This window comes from Triticum dicoccoides, chromosome 5B (assembly GCF_002162155.2).
Source record: "Triticum dicoccoides isolate Atlit2015 ecotype Zavitan chromosome 5B, WEW_v2.0, whole genome shotgun sequence".
In the NCBI taxonomy this organism is placed as follows: domain Eukaryota; kingdom Viridiplantae; phylum Streptophyta; class Magnoliopsida; order Poales; family Poaceae; genus Triticum; species Triticum dicoccoides.
The window spans coordinates 566,596,944-566,620,547 of record NC_041389.1 but is presented as its reverse complement, the minus strand read 5'-3'; the positions used below and the strand labels follow the sequence as shown (position 1 = coordinate 566,620,547).

At 50.2% G+C, this 23,604-nt stretch overlaps 1 protein-coding gene across 3 annotated transcripts; it reads left to right on the top strand.

The window, feature by feature from the left end:
- Positions 1-15,511: 15,511 nt before the first annotated feature.
- Positions 15,512-21,983, top strand: LOC119311664 (protein AMEIOTIC 1 homolog). 3 transcript variants are annotated; one of them, XM_037587335.1, is made up of 11 exons: positions 15,512-15,559; positions 16,255-16,332; positions 17,548-17,701; positions 17,818-17,894; positions 18,041-19,104; positions 19,212-19,296; positions 20,010-20,072; positions 20,288-20,350; positions 20,552-20,635; positions 20,749-21,288; positions 21,378-21,983. In XM_037587335.1, exons 2-11 carry the CDS (start codon positions 16,270-16,272, stop codon positions 21,513-21,515), a joined length of 2,331 nt encoding a protein of 776 aa, XP_037443232.1. In that variant the 5' UTR covers positions 15,512-15,559; positions 16,255-16,269; the 3' UTR covers positions 21,516-21,983. The 3 variants fall into 3 exon arrangements, with proteins under 3 accessions (XP_037443232.1, XP_037443230.1, XP_037443231.1); XM_037587333.1 differs by having other exon boundaries at positions 17,815-17,894; XM_037587334.1 differs by lacking the exon at positions 15,512-15,559 and having other exon boundaries at positions 15,941-16,332; positions 17,815-17,894.
- The last annotated feature ends 1,621 nt before the right edge of the window (positions 21,984-23,604 follow it).

The window sequence follows — 23,604 nt, the reverse complement described above, 5'->3', positions numbered from 1 at the left end:
TTCTTCAGACGAGGAGACGACCTTTGCCTTTAAAGCACGAGTACGACCATAGTTGGGACCATAGATATCTCTTTTCTTAGATAGCTGGAACTCATGTGTGTTGAGCCTCTCAAGTATGTCAGGCGGATCGAGAGTCTTGAAGTCTGGGCGCTCTTGAATCATCAGGGCCAGGGTGTTAAATGAGCTGTCGAGAGATCTCAGTAGTGTCTTGACGATTTTGTGCTTGGTGATCTCAGTGGCGCCGAGTGCATGAAGCTCATTGGTGACATCAGTGAGGTGATCAAATGTGAGTTGGACATTCTCATTGTCATTTCTCTTGAAGCGGTTGAAGAGATTGCGGAGAACACTGATCCTTGAATCTCTCTGTGTCGAGACGCCTTCATTGACCTTGGAGAGCCAGTCCCAGACCAGCTTGAAGTTTCCAGAGCACTCACACGACCATACTGCCCCTTGGTCAGATGACCACAGATAATGTTCTTGGCAGTTGAGTCCAGTTGCACGAACTTCTTGACATCAGCAGGAGTGACACCTTCACCAGTCTTGGGAATGCCGTTCTTGATGACATACCAGAGATCGACATCGATGGCTTCAAGATGCATGCGCATCTTATTCTTCTAGTAGGGGTAATCAGTTCCATCGAAGACAGGGCACACAGTGGAGACTTTGATTATCCCTGCAGTCGACATAGCTAAACTCCAGGTGGTTAAACCGAATCACACAGAACAAGGGAGCACCAAGCTCTGATACCAATTGAAAGTGCTAGTATTCGACTAGAGGGGGGGGTGAATAGGCGATTTTTATGAAAGTCTTCAAAACATGGGTGTTTCAAAGACAAATGATAGAAATGACCCTATTGATATGCAGCGGAAGGTAGACTACACTAGACAAGCCATAGTCAAGTAAGCAATGAAGTGAAAGCACGAAGACTATAAGCAGCTAGGTAGATTGGATCAGGATGGAAGATAGTATGAAGCCAAACAGACAACAGTCTTCACATAGTGAAGTCAACAAATCAAGCAAGTAGGCAAAGACTTCACGAAGACAAACTATAAGTAAGGTGAGAGAGGTAGGATAGAACCAGTTGCTTGGAGAGGACAAGGGATTTGTTGGACCAGTTCCAGTTGTTGTGACAATTGTACGTCTGGTTAGGGAGGCTGAGATTCAACTCAGAAGACCGTGTCTTCACCTTATTCCCCTTGAGCTAAGAACACTTAATCCTCGCCCAATCACTCTGGTAAGTCTTCAAGGGAGACTTCCAAACCTTCACAGACTTTGTTCACCGGCAATCCACAATGACTCTTGGATGCTCAGAACGCGACGCCTAACTGGCTGGAGGATTCACAGTGCTCAAGTGTAATAAGTCTTTAGATGACACGGATAGAAAGACTTCGGTGATGCCTAACACTCTTTGGCTCTGGGTGTTTTGGGCTTTGTCCTCGCAAGGATTCTCTCTCAAAGGCTTCAGAGGTGGGTTGCTCTCAAACGACAAAAGCCGTGCACTAACTCTGAGCAGCCGTCAATTTATGGTGTAGGGGTGGGCTATTTATAGCCATGAGGCAACCTGACCTGATTTGTCCAGAATGACCCTGGGTCACTAAGGAACTGACACGTGTCCAACGCTCAGATTTCAAACACACACGGCAGCTTAGCTTGGGCTACAAGCCAAGCTGACTCATCCAGCCCCGGATAAGATTTGCTATCATTGTCTTCGCTCGAAGACATAGGTTTTGGTTGAGCATCACATCAGTCACTCTGACTTTGTTCAGTTGGACCCCACTTAACAGTACGGTGGTTCCTATGACTCAACAAAGAAGAAAAGGAAACTACGAAACAACTATGTATTCGCACTCCATAGTCTTCACGCGATGTCTTCTCGTGTCATAGTCTTCAATGTGAATGTCTTCACAGACCACCATTGTCTTCAATGTCTTCACACATTTTTAGGGGTCATCTCTGGTAGGTAAACCGAATCAATATGGGACTACTACATGTGTTATCCTGCAATTCTCACAAACACATTAGTCCCTCAACCAAGTTTATCGTCAATACTTGAGGGAGTCCTGGACTAGGGGGTGTCCGGATAGCCGAACTATCATCATCGGCCGGACTCCAAGACTATGAAGATACAAGATTGAAGACTTCGTCCCGTGTCCGGATGGGACTTTCCTTGGCGTGGAAGGCAAGCTTGGCGATACTGATATGTAGATCTCCTACCATTGTAACCGACTCTGTGTAACCCTAGCCCCCTCCGGTGTCTATATAAATCGGAGGGTTTTAGTCCATAGGACAAAGAACAATCATACCATAGGCTAGCTTCTAGGGTTTAGCCTCCTTGATCTCGTGGTAGATCTACTATTGTACTACCCATATCATCAATATTAATCAAGCAGGACGTAGGGTTTTACCTCCATCGAGAGGGCCTGAACCTGGGTAAAACATCGTGTCCCTTGTCTCCTGTTACCATCCGCCTAGACGCACAGTTCGAGACCCCCTACCCGAGATCCGCCGGTTTTGACACCGACATTGGTGCTTTCATTGAGAGTTCCTCTGTGTCGTCGCCCATAGGCCCGATGGCTCCTTCGATCATCAACAACAACGCGGTCCAGGGTGAGAATTTTCTCCCCGGACAGATCTTCGTATTCAGCGGCTTTGCACTGCGGGCCGATTCACTTGGCCATGTGGAGCAGATCGAAAGCTACGCCCCTGGCCATCAGGTCAGATTTGGAAGTTTGAACTACACGGCTGACATCCGCGGAGGCTTGATCTCCGACGGATTCGAGCCACAGCCAAGCGCGCTGCACTGTCATGATGGGCATGATCTAGCTCTGCCGCCGGATAGTGCCTTGAAGGCCACACAAGTGTCCGCTCCGACCCTTAGCTCGGAGCCGACTGCGCCGATCGAGGACGGGTGGCTGGACGCCACCTCGGGGGCTGTTACCTCTACGGTGATAGAGTCGAATACCAATCCTATCCTTCGTGAAGCTCGTGACTCCAAGGTGCCGGACTCCTCTCTGGACTCCGAACCTTCCGCGCCCCTGTCAATCGAATCCGATTGGGCGCCAATCATGGAGCTCACTGCCGCGGACATCTTTCAGCACTCGCCTTTTGGCGACATCCTGAACTCACTAAAGTCTCTCTCTTTATCAGGAGAGCCCTGGCCGGACTATGGTCAGGTAGGTTGGGATGCGGACGACAAAGAAATTCAACGCCCACCCACCGCCCACTTTGTAGCCATTGTCGATGACTTAACCGATATGCTAGACTTCGACTCCGAAGACATCGACGATATGGACGACGATGCCGGAGACGACCAAGAACTAGCGCCTACAGGGCACTGGAAGGCCACCTCAACTCACGATGTATATATGGTGGATACACCTAAAGGAAGCGATAGTGAGGAACAACGGGACGCTGCGAAGGAAAATTCCCTCGAAAAACAGCCGAAATGGCGATGCAAGCGCCGCCCAAAGTCCCGCCTCGACAGCGGCAACACCCATGAAGACCCAGCCATAGAGCAGGGCGAACCAATGGACAATGAACATGCCCCCAAGCAACCATCCAAACAGGATGAATTGGAGAGGCAACCCATCTCCGACGAAAACAACAGTCCGGATGATCTCACGCCGGACACATCGTTGGAGCAGAAGAACCTCCACAAAAGGCTCGTCGCCACTGCACGAAGCCTGAAGAAGCAGAAGCGGAAGCTCAAAACAGTGGAAGACGTACTCAGAATGAGATGGAGCAAAGTACTCAAGACCGCAGACAAATACGGCGATAGTCGCCAAGCAAAGAGCTACCCGAAGCACAAACTGTTGCCCGAATTTGACGAGGAGGCCGTAGAGCCCCAAAAATCAAAAAACAAAGAGGCCGCCCGGTCGGATAAACGATCACATGACAAACAAAGAGCGGCAAGCGGCGCTGCACACAAATCGGCACGCGATCCACATAAGGATCCTCGCAAAAAGGATGGCCCGGTTAGATCCATCTATGGGCCAAGAAAGCAAGCTCCAGAAGGTAACACAACACGTTGAGCATTTGAAAATAATGGCACACCCAAATACAGGGGCGCTGCACACCCCCTATGTTTCACCGATGAGGTACTGGATCATGAATTCCCAGCGGGATTCAAGCCCGTAAACATAGAGGCATACGACGGAACAACAGACCCCGGAGTCTGGATTGAGGATTACATCCTACACATACATATGGCTAGAGGAGACGATCTCCATGCCATAAAATACCTACCCCTCAAGCTCAAAGGGCCAGCCCGGCACTGGCTCAAAAGCCTCCCAGAAAATACCATTGGAAGTTGGGAAGTGCTCGAGGATGCATTTCGGGCAAATTTTCAGGGGACTTACATCCGCCCTCCGGATGCAGACGATTTAAGTCACATAACTCAACAGCCCGGAGAGTCAGCCCGCAAATTCTGGAACAGGTTCCTCACCAAAAAGAACCAGATAGTCGATTGTCCGGACGCCGAAGCCTTAGCAGCTTTCAAGCACAACGTCCGAGACGAATGGCTCGCTAGACACCTCGGCCAGGAAAAGCCAAGAACAATGGCCGCACTAACAAGCCTCATGACCCGCTTTTGCGCGGGAGAGGATAGCTGGCTGGCAAGATGCAGCACCAGCGGCCCAAGTACATCTGAGGTCAGAGATGGAAATGGGAAACCACGGCGCAACAAGGACCAACGCCAGATTAAAGGAAATGGTCCAAAGAGCACGGCAGTCAACGCCGGATTCAAAAGCTCTCGGCAGAACAACAAAAAACTGCCTCTCAAGGAGAACAGCGACGAGCTATCCAACCTAAACAAAATCTTGGACAAGATATGCCAAATCCACAGTACCCCCGGGAGGCCTGCAAACCATACCCACAGAGATTGTTGGGTCTTTAAGCAGTCCGACCGACTTAACGCCGAACACAAGGGGCTCGACGCACCAAGTGAGGGCCACGATGAACCCCACAAGCAAAGCGCCGGGAAACAAAAGACTTTCCCACAAGAAGTCAAAACAGTGAATTCACTTCAAGTGATAACAAGGAAAAATAGGGCGGCACCTACTAAAGTAAGCGCCGCATGGTCCACCCCAGCGGAGTCCCGAAACTGGATGTCACAACCAATTACTTTCGACCATCAGGATTACTCCAGAGGTATTCGAAACGCAGGATGGACTGCTTTGATATTGGATCCTATAATCGACGGGCTACAGTTTACACAAGTCCTAATGGATGGGGGCAGCGATATAAACCTGCTATACCAGGACTCAATCCGCAGAATGGGGATAGACCCTACCAAAATTCACCATAGCAACACTTCCTTTAAAGGAGTAACGCCAGGCCCTTATGCCAATTGTACGGGCTCCTTATTACTAGAAGTTGTGTTCGGTTCATCCGACAACTTCCGTCGCGAAAAGCTAGTCTTCCATATCGCCCAATTTAAAAGTAGCCATCAAGCATTATTGGGACGCGAAGCTTTCGCCCGCTTTAACGCAATACCGCATTACGCGTCTCTTACACTCAAAATGCCCGGTCCATGTGGCATCATCTCATTAAAGGGTAACTTTGAGTGTTCCTCGACTACGGAAGAACGTGAGACTGCCTTGACAGCCACACACTAATCCGGCTTTGCTGATCAAAGCCCCTAAACAGGTCATCCAAGACCCCGGACACGGTTAGGCGAGTCCGGTATCAATAAACAAGGGGCTTACTAGCCGCGTACCCCTTTACAAGGGGCTTCACGCATGCACAAAAAGAGATAATAAATCCCAATTCTATTCATTATTTGAATCATACTCTGTTTATACATCTTTCGCACGGACTCTTTTTCAACTAAGTTCTCCTCTTTTACAGATGAACACCGTGCGACACCCGTCCAGGATACGGCACAACGGAGACACAGGCGCAGACGTGCAGTAGGGACCCGTTGCAAGGATTCTTTTCAGATTAAGACCCTGCGTAAACCTTTCTTACTGTCTCTTGTTGATACACATCCCCCGGTTTTTTGCTATAACCGAGGACACATCCCCCGGTTTTTTGCTATAACCGAGGAGGAATCTGGCATTTTGGCATCGGCCGCGTCAGAAATTTTTGCGCGTACCTGAACACTAGGGGCTTAGGGCATTGTTCTGCCCGTTTTCATAAAGACCGAATACCTTAGGGAGTGTTCGGCGTCTCGAGTTAGGCCTTATATGCATCAGCTCCGAATCATGTCTTTGGTCAAATGTTGGGTTTGCCCGGCTCCTGTGTTTTGCTGCCTTATGTTCCGCTCTATCGGCTAACGCGGCACCAGGAGAACTGCTGCGATTGTGCCCCGATTCATCCAGGTGAGCACCTCAGTAGAGAAAGCCGAAAACTGACTGTCATGATATAGCGAGAGACTGGTCAATCACTCAATCGACCACCGGAATGTTTAGAATTCCTCCTCTTTAACGAAGGACCATTTCCCGGTCAGGCACATACGTGCCCCGAAATTCGGAGAGCGCAGTGCACCTGGGGGATATATAGTAGCCCCACCATCGAACTCCTATGGCTAAGTGAAAGTGATAAAGCATTATAGTCCGGTTGCCTAGTTTGCTATGCTATCACCTCCTTCACAGGACCAAGACGTTGGATTAAGTGTGAAAATGCGCTTTTTTTTGCAAACACCCCCGCACTATGTGCGTGGGGCTGAAGCCGAAGACTGCCATCTTTTAGGTTATATACACATATACGTTAATGGCCGCACAGGAGGTATTTCAACACTTGAACTCCCAAGTATAAAAGGCCTTATATTATATTTGAAACATGGTTTCACAAATCATACATGTCATTTGAACATAACGTTTTTCGAGCACTGCGACTCTATTAAACGAGCGCCCTGCAGGACTTCCTCAAAATAGTGCTCGGTTGGTAATCGGCTTTTGTCCGAGTCCTGGGATGCAACATCGGTGGCCTCCATCTCTGCCCAGTATGTTTTGACACGGACGAGAGTCATCCGCGCACCCTCTATGCATGCCGACCGCTTAATCGCCTTGATATGCGGCACCACATCAAGGAACTGCTACAACAAGCCAAAATAACTCTTCGGCTCGGGCCTTCCCGGCCACAAATGAGCCACGACATCTTTCATGGCAAGTCCGGACAACCTATTTAGCTCAGCCCACTCGGCTAACCGATCGGTTAACGAAAGTGGACGCTCCGGACTATGGAATTGCGACCAAAAAAGCTCTTCCATTCCGTGATCCTTTTGGCCCCAGAAGTGTGCGACCGCGTCTGCAGCACTCGCTGCCAAATTCAGATAAGCATCCTCCGCACCCCACAACTGGCCCAACTGAGCATACTTCGGATCCGTGAACTTCCTACGCAGCAGAAAAGGCTTTCCAGCCGCAATATCCCCGGCCTGACGTAGCTCCTCCTTAGTAGCCCTCATCGCGGAGCGAACATCCTTGGCTTCGGCGGTGGCCTTCTTCAGGTCCTCCTGCTCCGCTCGGCGTTCTCTTTAAAGAACCTCATAGCGGTCGGTAGCATCCTTCAGCTTCACGGCCATTTCGGCCATTTCCTCCCTGCTTCGGCAGTGAGCAGCCTGTTCGGCTTTTAGCTCTTCAGCCGCCTTCAAGGCAGCCGCATTACTTTTCCTGGCTTGCTCCTTGGCTCGGGCAAGCTCCGCCCGAAGGTCCTCCATAGCAGCGGCGCCATCTGCATTAAGCATACATGTTGTAAGGCACGAGCGTCACGCTCCCTTACAAGGCGTCCGCGGAGAAGCCACATACCTTGTGACTCGTCAAGTCGCTTATTGACCAGCGCGATGTCCGCATCCGCAATGTCAAGTTGCCACTTCAGTTCGGCAAATCCATCAGTCCGGCTGTCCACCGAACGCTTCGCCACCTATATAGGAAAGGAGACATCTTACAACTGAGATTATGATCCTCGGTACGCTGTCACCTTCGACAACGTACCGAGTCTCAGGGGCTACTATCTATACAGGGCGCATTCTATGCGCAAAGCTGTCAAAAGGTATATCATTTTTCGCGTACCTCAAACCCCGTCAGTAAACTTTTGACGGCCTCATACAACCCGCTCTCAGCGGATGAAATCCTTTCAATCACCATACTCATCAACGTACGGTGATCTTCTGAGATAGACGCCCGCCCGAGCAGATCCTTCAGCTCCTCCGGCCGTACACCAGTCGGTGCCGAACTCTCCGGCCCCGCCGGACTCGGGGAGACCCTCCGTGACGATACCTCAGGATCGTCCGCCCCGCCTGACGGCGCGGCAGATGGAGGCGTTTCGCTCTCCATCATCTCCGGACAAAGATCCCCCGAAGATGAGCTCTGCTGAGAAGGGCTGAGGTCCGAACTACAAAGTAAAACTTCGGTTATCTTCAGAAATAAAATACAGGGATGTCCCTTATTACAAAACTCCCCTTTCTACTTACGGCTCGCTGGAGGGCTGATTCCCTTGGGGAAACAATGCGGCCGGGGCTTCTCCTAGCGCAGGGCCCTCTGCTGAAGATTTCTTCCCCCGCTTTGAGGCCTTGGCCTCCGGATCTTCAGAAATGGTCCTCTTCTCCTCCTGGAAGGATGGATTCTCGATCACCCCTTTCTTAAGAGCCTCCCTAGCGGAGGCGGTAGTTTCCCTGTTTACCCCCTCGCCCTCTTCCGAAGGCGCAACCTCCAACATCTTGATTAACACCGGATCCGGCGTGATCTCAGGGAGGGGGGCCAGACACCATATCAATTTTGCTCTTGCTATCCACTCCTGTTCAAGGGATAGCTGGTTAAAGGGCAAGTTTATGATAAATGTATGGACAGCATGTCCGGGCACAAGACTACTTACTTGAGTATCCGGGTGATTGCAGCTCAGGCCTGCGTCCTCGGTTAGGTCCGGACACATCTCTTGTGATCCGAAGAACAGTTTATACATCTCCACGGGTGTCGCACCCATGAAGTGTTGGAGAGCTCGCAGTCCCTCCGGATTGAATTCCCACAGGCAGAGGGGGGCGGCGTTTGCAGGGCAGAAGGCGCCGAATCAGCATGACCTGCGCCACCACAACCAGATTGATCTCCCTATCTTGGAGGTCTCAAATACGGCCCTGCAATAATGGCACGTCCTTGGACGGCCCCCAGTCAAGCCCTTTGTTGACCCATGACGCCAGCTGTTGTGGAGGGCCCAAGCGAAAGGCAGGCGGCGCCGCCCATCTGGTGCCCCTGGGAGCGGTGATGTAGAACCACTCCTGTTGCCACAAACCAAGCTCCTCTTGAAAAAAGCCCTCGGGCCATGGGGCATCAGCCCTCTTGCTTATGACAGCCCCTCCACACTCTGCATGTCGCCCCTCGATCATCTTCGGCTCCATGTTGAAGGTCTTGAGCCATAATCCGAAGTGAGGGGTAGTGCGGAGGAAGGCTTCACAGACAATGATGAAAGATGAGATGTGGAGGATGGACTCTGGAGCCAAGTCATGGAACTCCAGCCCATAATAAAACATGAGCCCCCTCACGAAGGGATCCATCGGGAAGCCTAAACCTCGACGGAAGTGAGACACGAACACCACGCTCTCACCAGGCTCAGGAGTGGGAATAACTTGCCCTTGTACGGGCAGCCTATGCGAAATTTCGCCAGTTAGGTACCTGGCGTCTCTTAGCTTTAGCACATCTTCTTCCGTGACGGAAGAGGGCATCCACCAGCCCTGTAGGTCAGAGCCGGACATTGTCGAAGGTCTGAAGCACCTGAATCTGGAACCTTGGGTGTTGGAACTCGAGGCGAGGAGCGGATTCGATTGAAGAAAAGGAATAGGCCTTGGTCCCATTATAAAGAGGTTGAATACCAAGAGTCGTCCCCGTAACCGTTTTGGACTCGCCTTCGATGGAGGGGGCGAGCCAACAGGCGCGGTTGGGTTACCCACGTCCGTATTGATGGGAATCCCGGAATAAGGGGAACACGATCTCTGGTTCGACAAGACGTGCCAAGGAAACCGCTTCGCTAAACGCGTTGAGGTGGAACAATAAAAACAATTCGAGTAAAGGCTTGGCCGTGGCATGATGTCATGCTACAAAATACGTCAGTAGATTGGAGTTGTGTAAATATTATTCTCTCTACGGTGGTATGTGGAATTTATTTTGCAGAGTCGGACACTATCCTGGTGTTCACAATCTTCTATGAAGAATTCGGAGGAGGAACCCGCCTTGCAATGCCGAAGACAATATGCGTGCCGGACTCGTCGTCATTGAAGCCTGGTTCAGGGGCTACTGAGGGAGTCCTGGACTAGGGGGTGTCTGGATAGCCGAACTATCATCATTGGCCGGACTCCAAGACTATGAATATACAAGATTGAAGACTTCGTCCCGTGTCCGGATGGGACTTTCCTTGGCGTGGAAGGCAAGCTTGGCGATACTGATATGTAGATCTCCTACCATTGTAACCGACTCTGTGTAACCCTAGCCCCCTCCGGTATCTATATAAACCGGAGGGTTTTAGTCCATAGGACGAAGAACAATCATACCATAGGCTAGCTTCTAGGGTTTAGCCTCCTTGATCTCGTGGTAGATCTACTCTTGTACTACCCATATCATCAATATTAATCAAGCAGGACGTAGGGTTTTACCTCCATCGAGAGGGCCCGAAACTGGGTAAAACATCGTGTCCCTTGTCTCCTGTTACCATCCGCCTAGACGCACAGTTCGGGACCCCCTACCTGAGATCCGCCGGTTTTGACACCGACAATACTCCAAAACCAACTAGGGGTGGCACTAGATGTACTTACATATACCAACTACTCTCTTCTACTACTTCAAGATGGTGGCTGCCAGATGACATAGTCTTCGATAGGGTTAGCTTCACCCCCCACCTTATTTTGGCATTCTACCGTTTAGTCCAAATATGCTACCCCTTTTATTGATATCGATGCATATGTAGTGTAGATTCTTGCGAGTACTTTGGATGAGTACTCACAGTTGCTTTGCTTCCCCTTCTCTCTCAACTTGGTTGCTGCAATAGATGATGGCACCGCGGATGCAGGTTACCCCAGCGGAGCCTAATACATGGAGACGACCAGGAGTAGTCCAAAGGTCCCAGGTAGGAGGCCTCGCCTTTCGATCTAGTGGCATTGTTTTGCTCAGCCTTGTTAAGGCAAACTTGTCTAACTATGTCTGTACTCAGATACTATTTTCTTGATGACTTATGTATTCGGGTCCTCATGACCCCTAGCTTGTAACATAAATGCTGGAGTTTATCCTTTGTGTCATAGAGTTGTGTTGTGATATCTTCTCGTGAGTCTCTGATCTTGATCGTGCATGTTTGCATGTATGATTAGTGCATGATTGAATCAGGGCATCACAGTCTCTGAGCTTGATCGTGCGCATTTGCATGCATGATTAGTGCAGGATTAAGTCGGGGGCGTCACATGCCTCCACACCATGGCTGGAGTTGACAACATTGTCAGGCGTCACATCTTCCTCCTCCGGCACCAGTTCATCAAAACCCCACTACACGATCCAGTTATGCAGAATACAATAATCAAGAACAAGCTTAATCTGGATGGGGAAAGTGTGGAATGGCTTCTGATCCAGGATCTTGAACCTATACTTCAGAGCTCTAAATGCCCTTTCAATCGTAACTCTAAGGCTGGAGTGTCTCAGATTAAACAATTCCCGTGGAGTCCTTGGATAGTTCCTACCAGCAAACTCATTCAGATGGTACCTGATTTTCTTGAAGAGTGGAAGAACACCTGGACGTCATGCATAGCCAGCATCTCCTAGGTAGAACTTGCCATTGGGAATATTGATGCCATCAGGACGACTCATGATGTCACTTGGAATGTTAGCCTCGTGTGCTGATCGTTCTCAGCCAGCATATATGTGAAATGTTGGGGAACGCGACAATTTCAAAAAATTCCTACGATCACGCAAGATCTATCTAGGTGATGCATAGCAATGAGAGGGAAGACTGTGTCCAAGTACCCTGGTAGACCGAAAGCGGAAGCGTTAAGTAACACGGTTGATGTAGTCGAACGTCTTCGCGATCCAACCGATCAAGTACCGAACGTACGGCACCTCCGCAATCTGCACATGTTCAGCTCAGTGACGTCCCTCAAACTCTAGATCCAGCTGAGGCCGAGGGATAGTTCCGTCAGCACGATGGCGTGGTGACGGTGATGATGAAGTTACCGGCGCAGGGCTTCGCCTAAGCACTACGATGATGTGACTGAGGTGGAAAACTATGGAGGGGGCACCACACACGGCTAAAGATCAACTTGTGTGTCCTTGGGGTGCTCCCCTCCCCCGTATATAAAGGAGGGAGGGAGGAGGCGGCTGGCCTAGGGGGCGTGCCAAGCATAGGGAGTCCTACTAGGACTCCCAAGTCCTAGTAGGATTCCCTTTCTTATTTAGAGTAGGAGAGAAGGAAAGAGAGGGAGAGGAAGAAGGAAAGGGGGGTTGCGCCCCCACCCCTTGTCCAATTCGGTTTGGGCAGGGGGGAGGCGCGTGCCACCTCTTGGCCCTTCTTCCCTCTCTGCACTAAAGCCCAACAAGGCCCATTACTTCTCCCGGTGAATTCCCGTAACTCCCCGATACTCCGAAAAATACCCGAATCACTCAGAACCTTTCCGATGCCCGAATATAGCCTTCCAATATATCGATCTTTACATATCGACCATTTCGAGACTCCTCGTCACGTCTGTGATCTCATCCGGGACTCTGAACAAACTTCGGTCATCAAATCACATAACTCATAACACAAATCGTCATTGAACGTTAAGCGTGCGGACCCTACGGGTTCGAGAACTATGTAGAAATGACCAAGACACATCTCCGGTCAATAACCAATAGCGGAACCTGGATGCTCATATTGGCTCCTACATGTTCTACGAAGATCTTTATCGGTCAAACCGGATAACAACATACGTTGTTCCCTTTGTCATCGGTATGTTACTTGCCCGAGATTCGATCGCCGGTATCATCATACCTAGTTCAATCTCGTTACCGGCAAGTCTCTTTACTGATTCTGTAATGCTTCATCCTGCAACTAACTCATTAGTCACATTGCTTGCAAGGCTTATAGTGATGAGCATTACTCAGAGGGCCCAGAGATACCTCTCCGAAACACGGAGTGACAAATCCTAATCTCGATCGGAGACACCTGTAGAGCATCTTTATAATCACCCAGTTACGTTGTGATGTTTGATAGCACACAAGGTGTTCCTCCGGTATTCGGGAGTTGCATAATCTCATAGTCTGAGGAACGTGTATAAGTCATGAAGAAAGTAGTAGCAATCAAACTGTAACGAAATGCTAAGCTAACGGATGGGTCTTGTCCATCACATCATTCTCCTAATGATGTGATCCTGTTCATCAAATGACAATACATGTCTATGGTTAGGAAACATAACCATCTTTGATTAACGAGCTAGTCAAGTAGAGGCATACTAGGGACACTATGTTTTGTCTATGTATTCACACATGTACTAAGTTTCCGGTTAATACAATTCTAGCATGAATAATAAACATTTATCATGAAATAAGGAAATAAATAATTACTTTATTATTGCCTCCAGGGCATATTTCCTTCATGAACTTCATATCAAAGTCAACAGCAGCAAGCACATTCTGGCGTGTGTAGTGCTTTCTACCCATGTATGATGTAGATGTGACCTCGACACTCTAGCGGTGACATGAGTACCATCTATGGCCCCAATGCAATCCTGAAATGGCATTACAACAGGTGTTATGGCTATAGCAGAATAATACAAGCATATCAAGGCATTACAACATGTAGTTTAGATTCGCCATCCTCTCTTGATCCCGGATTAACATTGGACCATAATAGATGACATGCTTATCAACACGACGAACAACCCTCTCGTGGATGAACATGGGCCATGGTTGAATCACAATTGTCAGTGTTGTTGCTTGAACTACCAGCTTCATCCGTGCGTCCAAAACCTAGTTGATATCGAGGGTGCGTTGAGCAATGGGTAAATCAATCCTACACCTTGCTTGACGGCCTAACAACCGACTTAACATAGGGGAAAGGGGTGTTCCATGTTGCGTACCGGCTTTGTACCCTCTTGTGGAGGAACATGAACCATGACTGAGTCGAGGAGGACCAGACGGTGGCCAAGAGGAAGGGGAGAAGCGGCTCCTGCTACCAGAGAGTGTTGTTGTTGCGTCCGCTTGAGCGCATCCGAGTCGCCGCCGCCGCCGCCAGTGCCAAGAACAGAGGGAGTGCTTGTGGTAGAGCTAGTGGTGACCGAGTAAATGTGGCGATGAGGCTAGATTTGGTGCCATCCCGCCTCGGCCGATTTCCATCTTCCGCCAACTTCACTCGATTTTGCCTTGCCCTCTTGCGTGTGAGTTGCATCCTTTTTGCGCCGCACTCAGGCTGGCTCGCTGGAAATTTCTGATTTGAGGGTTTACGGCGAGCCATGCCCTGGGCTGCTTTAAGATTCGTGCGGATGCGAGCCAGCCCACCCCGTTTGCAACCATACACGTTAAGGAGATTAATTTTTCGGTTGTGCCTAGTAGTACATAGCAGTGCGGCAGTACTTTTTTGAGTGTAGAAGAGTAGCATTTGTGGGCGGGTAAAAAAACATGTTTGTTGGAAATGAAAATGTGTGAGGAGGAGGGAAGGAAAAGAGGTCGAGGAGGGAAGGAGGCGCGCGTGGCGTGTGGCGTGGGTGGCGGGAGCGACCAAGCGGGCGCGGCTGGGGCCACAGTCCAATGATGATGCCCCCGGGCGGTTACTGGAGTAGGAGGGAATTTACGCCACTAATCACCACACACTCCAATGGAAATGCTCCAGCGTTTACCCTAAACGGGTAATCAGTCAAGTTAAACTAGTCCAAAGCCCGATTGCACCGCACGCGCGCGGCACACGCGTTGGCATGGCAGGTGGCAGTGCGAGTGGCAGGACGGAGCGATCGATTGCCTCCGATGGGATGGATCCGTCGCTGCGCGGCGCGCGTGACCGCTGCTAGCTGGCGCCTCCGTCGCTGCTTGCAACAGGGGACGGAAGGAAAAGGCGGTTGGTTTACTTTTGCCTCCCGCCGCGGCCGCAGGCCCACAGCACCACAGGCGCTGGCTGGGTGGCCGTTCCGTTCCTTCCTCTACACTGTCCTGCCATTCTCTCTCTCTCTCTGCAGGCACAGCACACGATACGATCTGCCCCTGCCACAAGTCACACACACACACGTCCCTCGCTTTACACCCCTCCTCTCCCCCTACGTAGCAAGATCCTGCACGCACTCTCCCCGTCCCTCCCTCCCACACTCTATTTAATCGCGGCCGCCGGAGATCGATCCATCCATCCATCAGGACGGCCGGGGAGAAACCCAGCCATGCCCTAGCCTCGCACCCAAAAACCCCAGCCTTTCAGATCCACCCATCCATCCGCCCAGTTCGTCGCACGCCCGCACGCCCGCTTGATTTATTTTAATTATTTTTATTCCTCCCCACCAAACCTCGCCGCATTCCGTACGGCCCTACATATTTCACTCCCCTCCCCTCCCCTCGCCGCCGATCCGCCACGCAGCCGCGCGCGCGCGCCTCCTCCTCCTCCAGCACCGGCGGCCGCGGCGGCGGCGCGGTCCACGGTGAGTGGCGTTCGTCTCCAAGGTTTTCGATCGAAGCACGCGCGCGTGCGTGCGTGGCTTCCTCTCGTGTTCGCCTGCGTTTCCGCCGTTTCTGTGGCGCTAGCTAGATCCCTTCTCCGATCCTCGTGCGCAGCAACGGTCCGTGGTTTTCAAAAGCGCCGAGGTGATTTTTTTTTTCCTATGGTCTCTTGCGTGTTTCGGTCGTCGGCGGCCTGCCAGAGCATGGAGCAGCAGCGGGGGTCGCTCCGTACCGCGCTGGGCGACTCCATGGCAGGCCCAAAGCCGCTTTGATCTGCCTGCAAAAGCGTCGTGTTTTTGTTGTCCATTTCGGTTGGGTTTTTCCGCTGCTTTTCGAGGCCTTCCCCTCTTTTCTTCTGCCTTATTCTCGCAGCGGCGTCAGCGAGGAACTACCACATGCGCTGCTGCTGCTCGACGCAATGCCTTGGTCGCTCCACACTCCGGGTCGCCCATCGTTTGCCCCGTAATTTTTTCCCCGTCGTGTTTTGGGACATCTACCCGATTTTTTCGCACGCTTGTTTCTTCTGTGGGGGTCGGCAATGGCAGCAAGGAGCATCGGCTAGGGTTTTAATTCTTCGATTCGATTTGATTGGCAAGCTTTCGCAGTTCTATTCGCGTGCACTGATCTTGGATGGATCGACGAGTGGTTAATCCGTGGGCTTTTGTTCCTGCGGCAGACAACGCGGAGGCAGATGGAGGCGGAGGCGGTGAGGACCACTCCTCCGTGCGCGGCTCACACGCAGGACTCCCCCATGGTACGTGCGTGCCTACCTACGTACCTGAAGATCACCAGTTTTTTCTTTTGCCAGTTCGGCTTGCTTTTGCCTTTTTGTTCATCTGGGGCAATCTGTTGGATCTGTCCACTTTTTAATCCATATATACTGTGTGTGTGTGTGTGTTAACGTTACGGTTGAGGTTGATACGACGGGATGTTTTATGCATGTGCCCCCGACCACGGTGTATGTAGTGTCAGTTTGTTACATCAGCGCGCAGTGAAGTGGTAGATGGATCACTAGTTGGTCAGTTCCGTGTTAATGCGTTCTCGCTTAATTAATTAATTTGCGAAAATTATGTGTGTACGTGTTGCCAAGGCTAGTAGGCAGCTAAAGTAGAATCGGAGGCTGGATTGCATTTCGGATAGTAGAAAAGATAGAAGGGCTACTAGTGCATGCATGGTAACCAGATCCGGACCACCATGCTAAAATGGAATGTGATTTGCACATTAAATGAACAGAATTCTGTTGAAAAGCATTCATTAATGTTGCTAACTGGAGTTGTAGGGGTAGTTACTAAAGATGCTCCTGTTTGGTGTTAAGGTGAAGCCTCCTGTCATTATGATGGTCTGTTGATGAAGCATGCATGCATCGGTGCATCTTTGGGTGCAACTGATCCTTGAACAGATGACACATGCCAAGTGCAGTGCTAAATCTGCTCAAGAGTAGTACACTGAAAACACAAAGACTGAAAGTAGCTTGCTCAGCTAGTGCCACTTTTAGCAACTTTTTGTTGATTTAGCTGAATCACTAGTTATTGTTGCAACTAGAAATGAATTTTCTCAATTTGTCCCGAATACTTACGTGGCGGATGCTTGCATGGCTGAAACTAGTACTCTAGTTCGATTTCAGCTGTCATTGTAAGGAGTCTGAAAATGTGTCCAGTACTAAATATTGGCTACACACAAACCCCAAATATGGAGCAGATGAGACTAACCACCCAGTAGACAATAGACAGTATCTGCAATTTGTTAGATTATCCAACAAGAACAGGAAACAAATTATTCTGAATTGGTACAATGTGGTTGGAATGTGTGGTGTTGAAATGTGTTTCTCTTTAACATGACTGGGTCTTTCCCATCACACGTCCACCCCCCAAAAGCATTTCCATTTCAGTCCCACTGTTCTCCTTGATTCTCTTTATTTACACGAATCATGCATCTGTCTCCCCTCTTCTGACTGTACAACCTTTCGCAGAGGCCACAGGTGCCCAGGTTCTACTACAAGAAGAGGTCTGCAGTCCACAACAGAACTGGCAAGGATGATGATAGCAGCCCCAAGATCCAACCGCCCAGCTCGCCCGTCAGCAGACAGAGCCTGTCAACCTCTGCCATCCCCACCTATCATGCTGGTGAGTGAGCAATGCTGGTCTCAGAAATGGAACGGTTTGTGCAATCCTCCATTAATTCCTGTTCATGCCAAGTTGCTGGAATTGTTTTTCACGCGGTGATTTGGTCTGGTCAGCAGGAGGGTTCTACGAGATCGACCACGACATGCTGCCCCCCGAATCTCCAATCTATCTCAAGTCCATACGCGTGGTTAAGGTAAGAATTCTGTCTTCTCTTCTGTCACTTTTCACCGTGCAACGCAGGTGGCTCTAGAGTGTGTTGTGCCTCACTGTCACTGTTTCTTGGAGTACGAGGTGTTTGATCTGGCTTGTTTCTTATGTGATCTCCGGCTGTGCATGTAGGTGAGCGAGCACACGAGCCACGACATCACTGTGAGCTTCCCGTCCCTCCTGGCGCTGCGGAGCTTCTTCTCCAATTTCCGGGCGCCCAGCGCCGGGCCAGAGCTCGACGAGCGCTTCGTCATGAGCAGCAACCACGCCGCGCGCATCCTGCGCCGCCGGGTGGCCGAGCAGGAGCTCGAGGGCGAGATGCACCAGGACAGCTTCTGGCTTGTCAACCCCTGCGTCTTCGACTTCAGCGCGTCGTCTGGCCCAGCAACGGAACAGGACGCGCTGTCGTCGCCTGAAGCTCCACCGGCTCCGCCCAAGGCGCCGGCGGTCACCTCCTGCCTCCTCGCCACCCTGAAGTGCGATGGCGCCGGGTGGGGCGTGCGGCGCCGCGTCAGGTACATTGGCCGGCATCGCGAAGTTGCCAAGGAGGCCAGCATCGGCGGCTACGAAACAGAGGCCAGCGTCAAGGAGCTGCAGCGCCCGGCGCAGGAAGATGACAGGAGGAGCTCAATCAGAGCCAAGAGGAAGCGCGAGGAGGCAGAGGGAAGCAAGGACAAGCCCGGCAACCCGGCGAAGAAGAAGAAGAGCAAGCCATACAAGAGCCCCAAGAAGCAGAAGAGGCGCCACGTGGAGTCTAGAGACGGCGACCCTCGGCGCGGCAAGGACCGGTGGTCGGCCGAGCGGTACGCGGCGGCGGAGAGGAGCCTGCTCGAGATCATGCGCTCCAGCGGCGCCACCCTCGGCGCCCCGGTGATGCGGCAGGCGCTGCGGGAGCAAGCCCGCAAGCGCATCGGCGACACCGGACTCCTGGACCACCTGCTCAAGCACATGGCCGGAAGGGTGCCCGATGGCAGCACGGACCGGTTCCGGCGCCGTCACAACGCGGATGGCGCCATGGAGTACTGGCTGGAGCCAGCCGAGCTGGCGGAGGTGCGCCGGCAGGCCGGCGTGGCTGATCCGTACTGGGTGCCGCCGCCCGGGTGGAAGCCCGGTGATGACGTGTCCCCAGCTGCCGGTGATCTCCTGATTAAGAGGCAGACGGAGGAGCTCGCTGAGGAGCTCAATGATGTCAAAAGGTATCCATTTTTCTGACTGCCCATCGCAGTTTCCCCTTGATGCGTTCGCCTGCAATGGAGCAAGTTGCTTGATTTCCAACATTGTTCCCCTTCTTGGTGATGTCAAGGAACATGGAGCAGCTGAGCTCTAACATGGTGGAGCTGGGCAAGGAAGCGAAATCTGAGGCTGAAAGAGCTTACAGTTCATGGAAGGTAACCATATCCTTCATATTATAAGATCCTGTCGATTTCCCTATTCCAAGCATTTCCCTCTGTTCCTCTTTTCTGTACTTCTGAGGAAAGGTGATTTCAAACATACAAAGTTTTATTGCTGCATCAAACACACAAACTTCTCTTCCGGGACAAAATACGCAAAGTTAACAACATGATTTACCCCACATCCCCCAACACCCAAAGCAGGAAGTTTGCAGTTTCTTCAGTTGATCAAATGTTATTATGCAGTGTTAGCCTAGATTCTGTGTTTTCTGAAGTTTCTTATGGGTACATTTATAATAATGGCAACCTGGGACCTGTAGATTCTTCCCCTCTTTAGTACTTTCTCAGTCTATGAAGGTGCATATATGTGAAGAAACTGCCTCCCTACATTGTGAGGAAAAAAATCATTCTTGAACATAAGCCTTTTGGAACTGCACTTCTGATCATCTTTAATCTGGTCTCCCAACTAACAATGTATAAAAAGGTGTTAAGGACATACTTCCTCTGTCCAGAAATACTTGTCATCAAAATGGATAAAAAAAGATCTATCTAGAACTAAAATACATCTAGATACATCCTCTTTTATCCATTTTGATGACAAGTATTTTCAGACGGAAGGAGTAGTTTTTAATTAAGAATTTGGTTTCATTGTTCTGGTTTACTCTTTACTACTATATCTAAGCCACTCCTTTGCTTGTTTTGTTTCTCAGGAGAAGTACCAGAAGGTGGTTAAGGCAAATGAAAAGCTAGAGAAGCAGGTGTCGTCTTTGAAGGTAATTAAGTGCCTTCAGAAATTATAACAGTTCATCCCATACTAAGCAAACTGTACATGTTAGTCTTAGATTGTTTTTCAGAGAATTTAGCATTAGTTGATCACCTTTTTTATCCTTTTTAACTTCTAGATAGCTATATATATGTATATGCACATTGGTCAGCATTTATTAGCTGCAAGTAAGTAAATATATGACCTTGCATTGTTGAATTACAGGACACCTACGAGAATGTGGTTCAGAAACATAGTAAGTTAAAGAAGGAGGTGCGGTCACTGAAGGTACAGTCATGTTGCTAACTGAATTCCCACTATTTGCATACCACCACCATTGCATTTGTGATGTCTATCTATCTAACTAGGACTTGAAGGTTCTTAAGAATGTGATGATTTAGTCAGCATGTTCTCTGCTTATTCTGCTGTAGAAGTGTGCGGTACATTCTGGCAGTGTTAACTGAGATGAGCTGGGTTCTTGTTTTTCAGGATAAGTATGATTTTGTAGTCGAAAAGAATGATAAGCTGGAGGAACAGATGGCTTCTCTCTCAAGCTCCTTCATGTCTTTAAAGGTAGGTACTGCAGTGCAGAGCCCTGTTGCATTGCATAGAATTACTGCACTCTGTCCTAGGCTATCTGTGTTCCTGGACTAAATAAACAGCTGTGTTCCATTTTGACTCCACAGGAGCAATTTCTGTTGGCAGAGAAGCTGAAGAGTACTGGAATAGAGGAGGTGGCTGTTGTGGGTCAGAACGAGGGGAGGCGGGCGCTAGATTTTGGTGGTGGTGAGCAGAGCCAGAGCCAGAGCCAGAGCCAGAGCCAGAGCAGGCAGCGTTCAGATGTTACGGCCGTCCAGGCCCAGGCCGGCGAGAAGAGGACGGCGAGGAAGAGCAGCTTCCGCATCTGCAAGCCACAGGGCACGTTCCTGTGGCCAAGCAGCAGCGGCACGGACATGAGCGGGAGCGGGGGAGGCAGCAGCGGCATCAGCATCGACCACCACCACCAGCAGCTCCCCCGCAGAGTTGAGGTGGTGATGGCGGAGGAGGCGATGCTGGGGGCCGGGGACTACTTCTCCACGCCGCCGTCGGCGTCGTCCACCACCAACGCCGGCAAGCTGCTGGCCCTGCCCAGCCCCAGGTCACCCCTCCAGCCACAGCCGCTCTTCACCGCAGGCTTCACCGTCCCGGCCCTGCACCCCTTCGCCGGCCTCACCTTGCGCCACATGGTTAGTAGTACACTTGCCTCTCCATCTCCCTTCCCGCCAAATCCAAGGCAGCAGGCTGATCGATCAATGTATGACATGTATGCGCGCAGGATTCGCCGTCGTCGCCCTGCGGTGCTAGTCTGCTGCAGCAGGGGGGGAGGAGGATGGCCATGCCCAACCTGGAGGCCGGAGGGATGAGCACCGTGGTGGGCACGGACCTGGCCCTCGCCACTCCCTCCTACTGCTGAAGCTGAGCTCCTTCCATTCCCCTCCCCTGCATATGAGATACTACCACGATCGGTACGGTACGGTACGGTGATCATCATAGGTTAAGATAAAAACTGCACAAACACACAGAGAGGATAAGATAAAACAAAAAAGAGAGAGAGATAGATTAACGAAAGTGAGAAACAAGTTACTACATGGTCTCGGCGGTTCTCGATTACAGTCAGTCAGTCAGTCAGTCAGTTACACCTTGGTTACAGTCCGATAGCATCAGTTTGCAATTTATTCGTCGTCAAAAGAGTTTCTAGTTGGTGTCGAGGATGGATGTATTGCCGGAAACGTGACTTTGGTTGGTGGCTCTCCAATGCCTGTTTTGACTCCAGTATGTCTGTCAGTTGCTTCCTTCGACTGCCCTTTTTGTGACACATTTCAAATGGAATGGAATGTGTGTTTTGTGGGCTCCATATATTTATATAGACTTCATACTATCATTCTGATTTGTTTTTCATTTCCTGCTGTACAGCTATATTCTCCAGTGTGACACCGTGCATCTCGGGTCGATCACTCATTCACACCTACTAGGTCGTTTGAATTCTGTGTAGACCTCAAACTATGTATAGAAACACCTATATAAACTCGCTGTCTGGCTATATCTTACTCCTCTATGTAGACCTCCAAATTACATTACCGCTAGCCTCCATCCTAAATATAACAGTGGAGTGCAATGTGGATCCTCGAGACATTTCAGGGGGTGTCATGTAAGTCCTCAAATTATAAAAATCATCATCCACGCCTTCAAAGTGCAATGATTAAGACTCGCCCAGTTTCTGCCTTACCGCTTTGGAGTCTAGCATTTAGTACCTTCTCACTACATAACAAATCTATTTGTACACCTCTCGTGCTCACACACCTCCAGGAGTTTCCCGCCGCGCTTGCCTAATTCGCAGTGGTTGTTAACACCGAAGCTGCGACCGCGTGGAGGGTGCCTCGAACCACCGCATCTTCGACGTGTCTGTGGCTGAAAGGATCGAGATGGCCCGAAGGGGATGAATAACAACAACTGTAACTTTTAAATAATTATTAGTAAGTTTAGGCCATGCGGACTATAAAGGTGTGCCTAAACTTGCTACAGTGAGATAAACAAACCGATAAGATGAATGCAATATCATGTAGTGAATGCAATGTCAAGTGACAAAAATAAACCACAACTAAAGAGTTAGGGTTAGGGATAACCAGAGACTCTAGAGACGAGGATTTATCCCAATGTTCACTTCTTTTGAGGAAAGCTAGTCACCGTTGGAAGGATGGATGTTACCATGAAGACTCACCCTATTCTTGTTGAGATATTGCAACGAATGTGTTTCTCAACCACTAGTGATAAACCTTGATGTAGCCTCCAAACCTTCACAAAACATCGAAGAAGATCACAACTTGATCTCTCACCGGGGACTCCTACCGCCCAGGAGTCTCTAACCTCCAAGAATAACAAGACCCACCAAAGAAACTAGGGGATTCAACTTTTGCTTGATGGAAGTGTACATAGAGCACTTCTCTTTTCACTTCCCAAAATATTTGATTGAAAGGGGAGGATATCTCCAAGTAATTTGAGCAAGAACAATGAATGAGAGAGAGAGAAGGGAGTTGTCACCTTCTTCGTGGGGCAAAAGGGGGATATTTATAGCTAACCCCCAAATCCAACTGTTACGACACGTTTTCTATGTGGCTCAGAAGTTCTAGGATTTACAAAGATTTTGCACCAAAAGTCTAACCTCTCTTAATGCATGGAGGTTTCAGCCCTCGGTAGTTATGGGAAGGTTCCATGGTATCCAGAGAGTTTGACCGCGGTATAAACTCTCCTAGTCCGACAAAACCTGACCGGAAGCTGCACCGGATGTTCCGAGCTATTTGGAACATGTGTTGATGTAGGGTAGAACCCTGGATGCCCGATCTTTCACGATTGGAGGGGATCCTACGAAGAACACAAAGAGCATGAGGGGAAAACGAGAGAAACACGAGGGGAAACACAAGAGAAATCACTCAACCAACAAGATCCGGTCACACATATGCTAGATCCTCGAAACACAAAGAGTGATACACGATTCAAGGTCAACA

Excerpts from the sequence above, each read along its gene's own strand:
- LOC119311664 (XM_037587333.1), top strand. The coding sequence starts at position 16,270 with ATGGAGGCGGAGGCGGTGAGGACCACTCCTCCGTGCGCGGCTCACACG. Across the intron at positions 17,895-18,040 it reads AGTCCATACGCGTGGTTAAG|GTGAGCGAGCACACGAGCCA; the intron begins GTAAGAATTCTG and ends CTGTGCATGTAG. Across the intron at positions 19,297-20,009 it reads GAGCTTACAGTTCATGGAAG|GAGAAGTACCAGAAGGTGGT; the intron begins GTAACCATATCC and ends TTTGTTTCTCAG.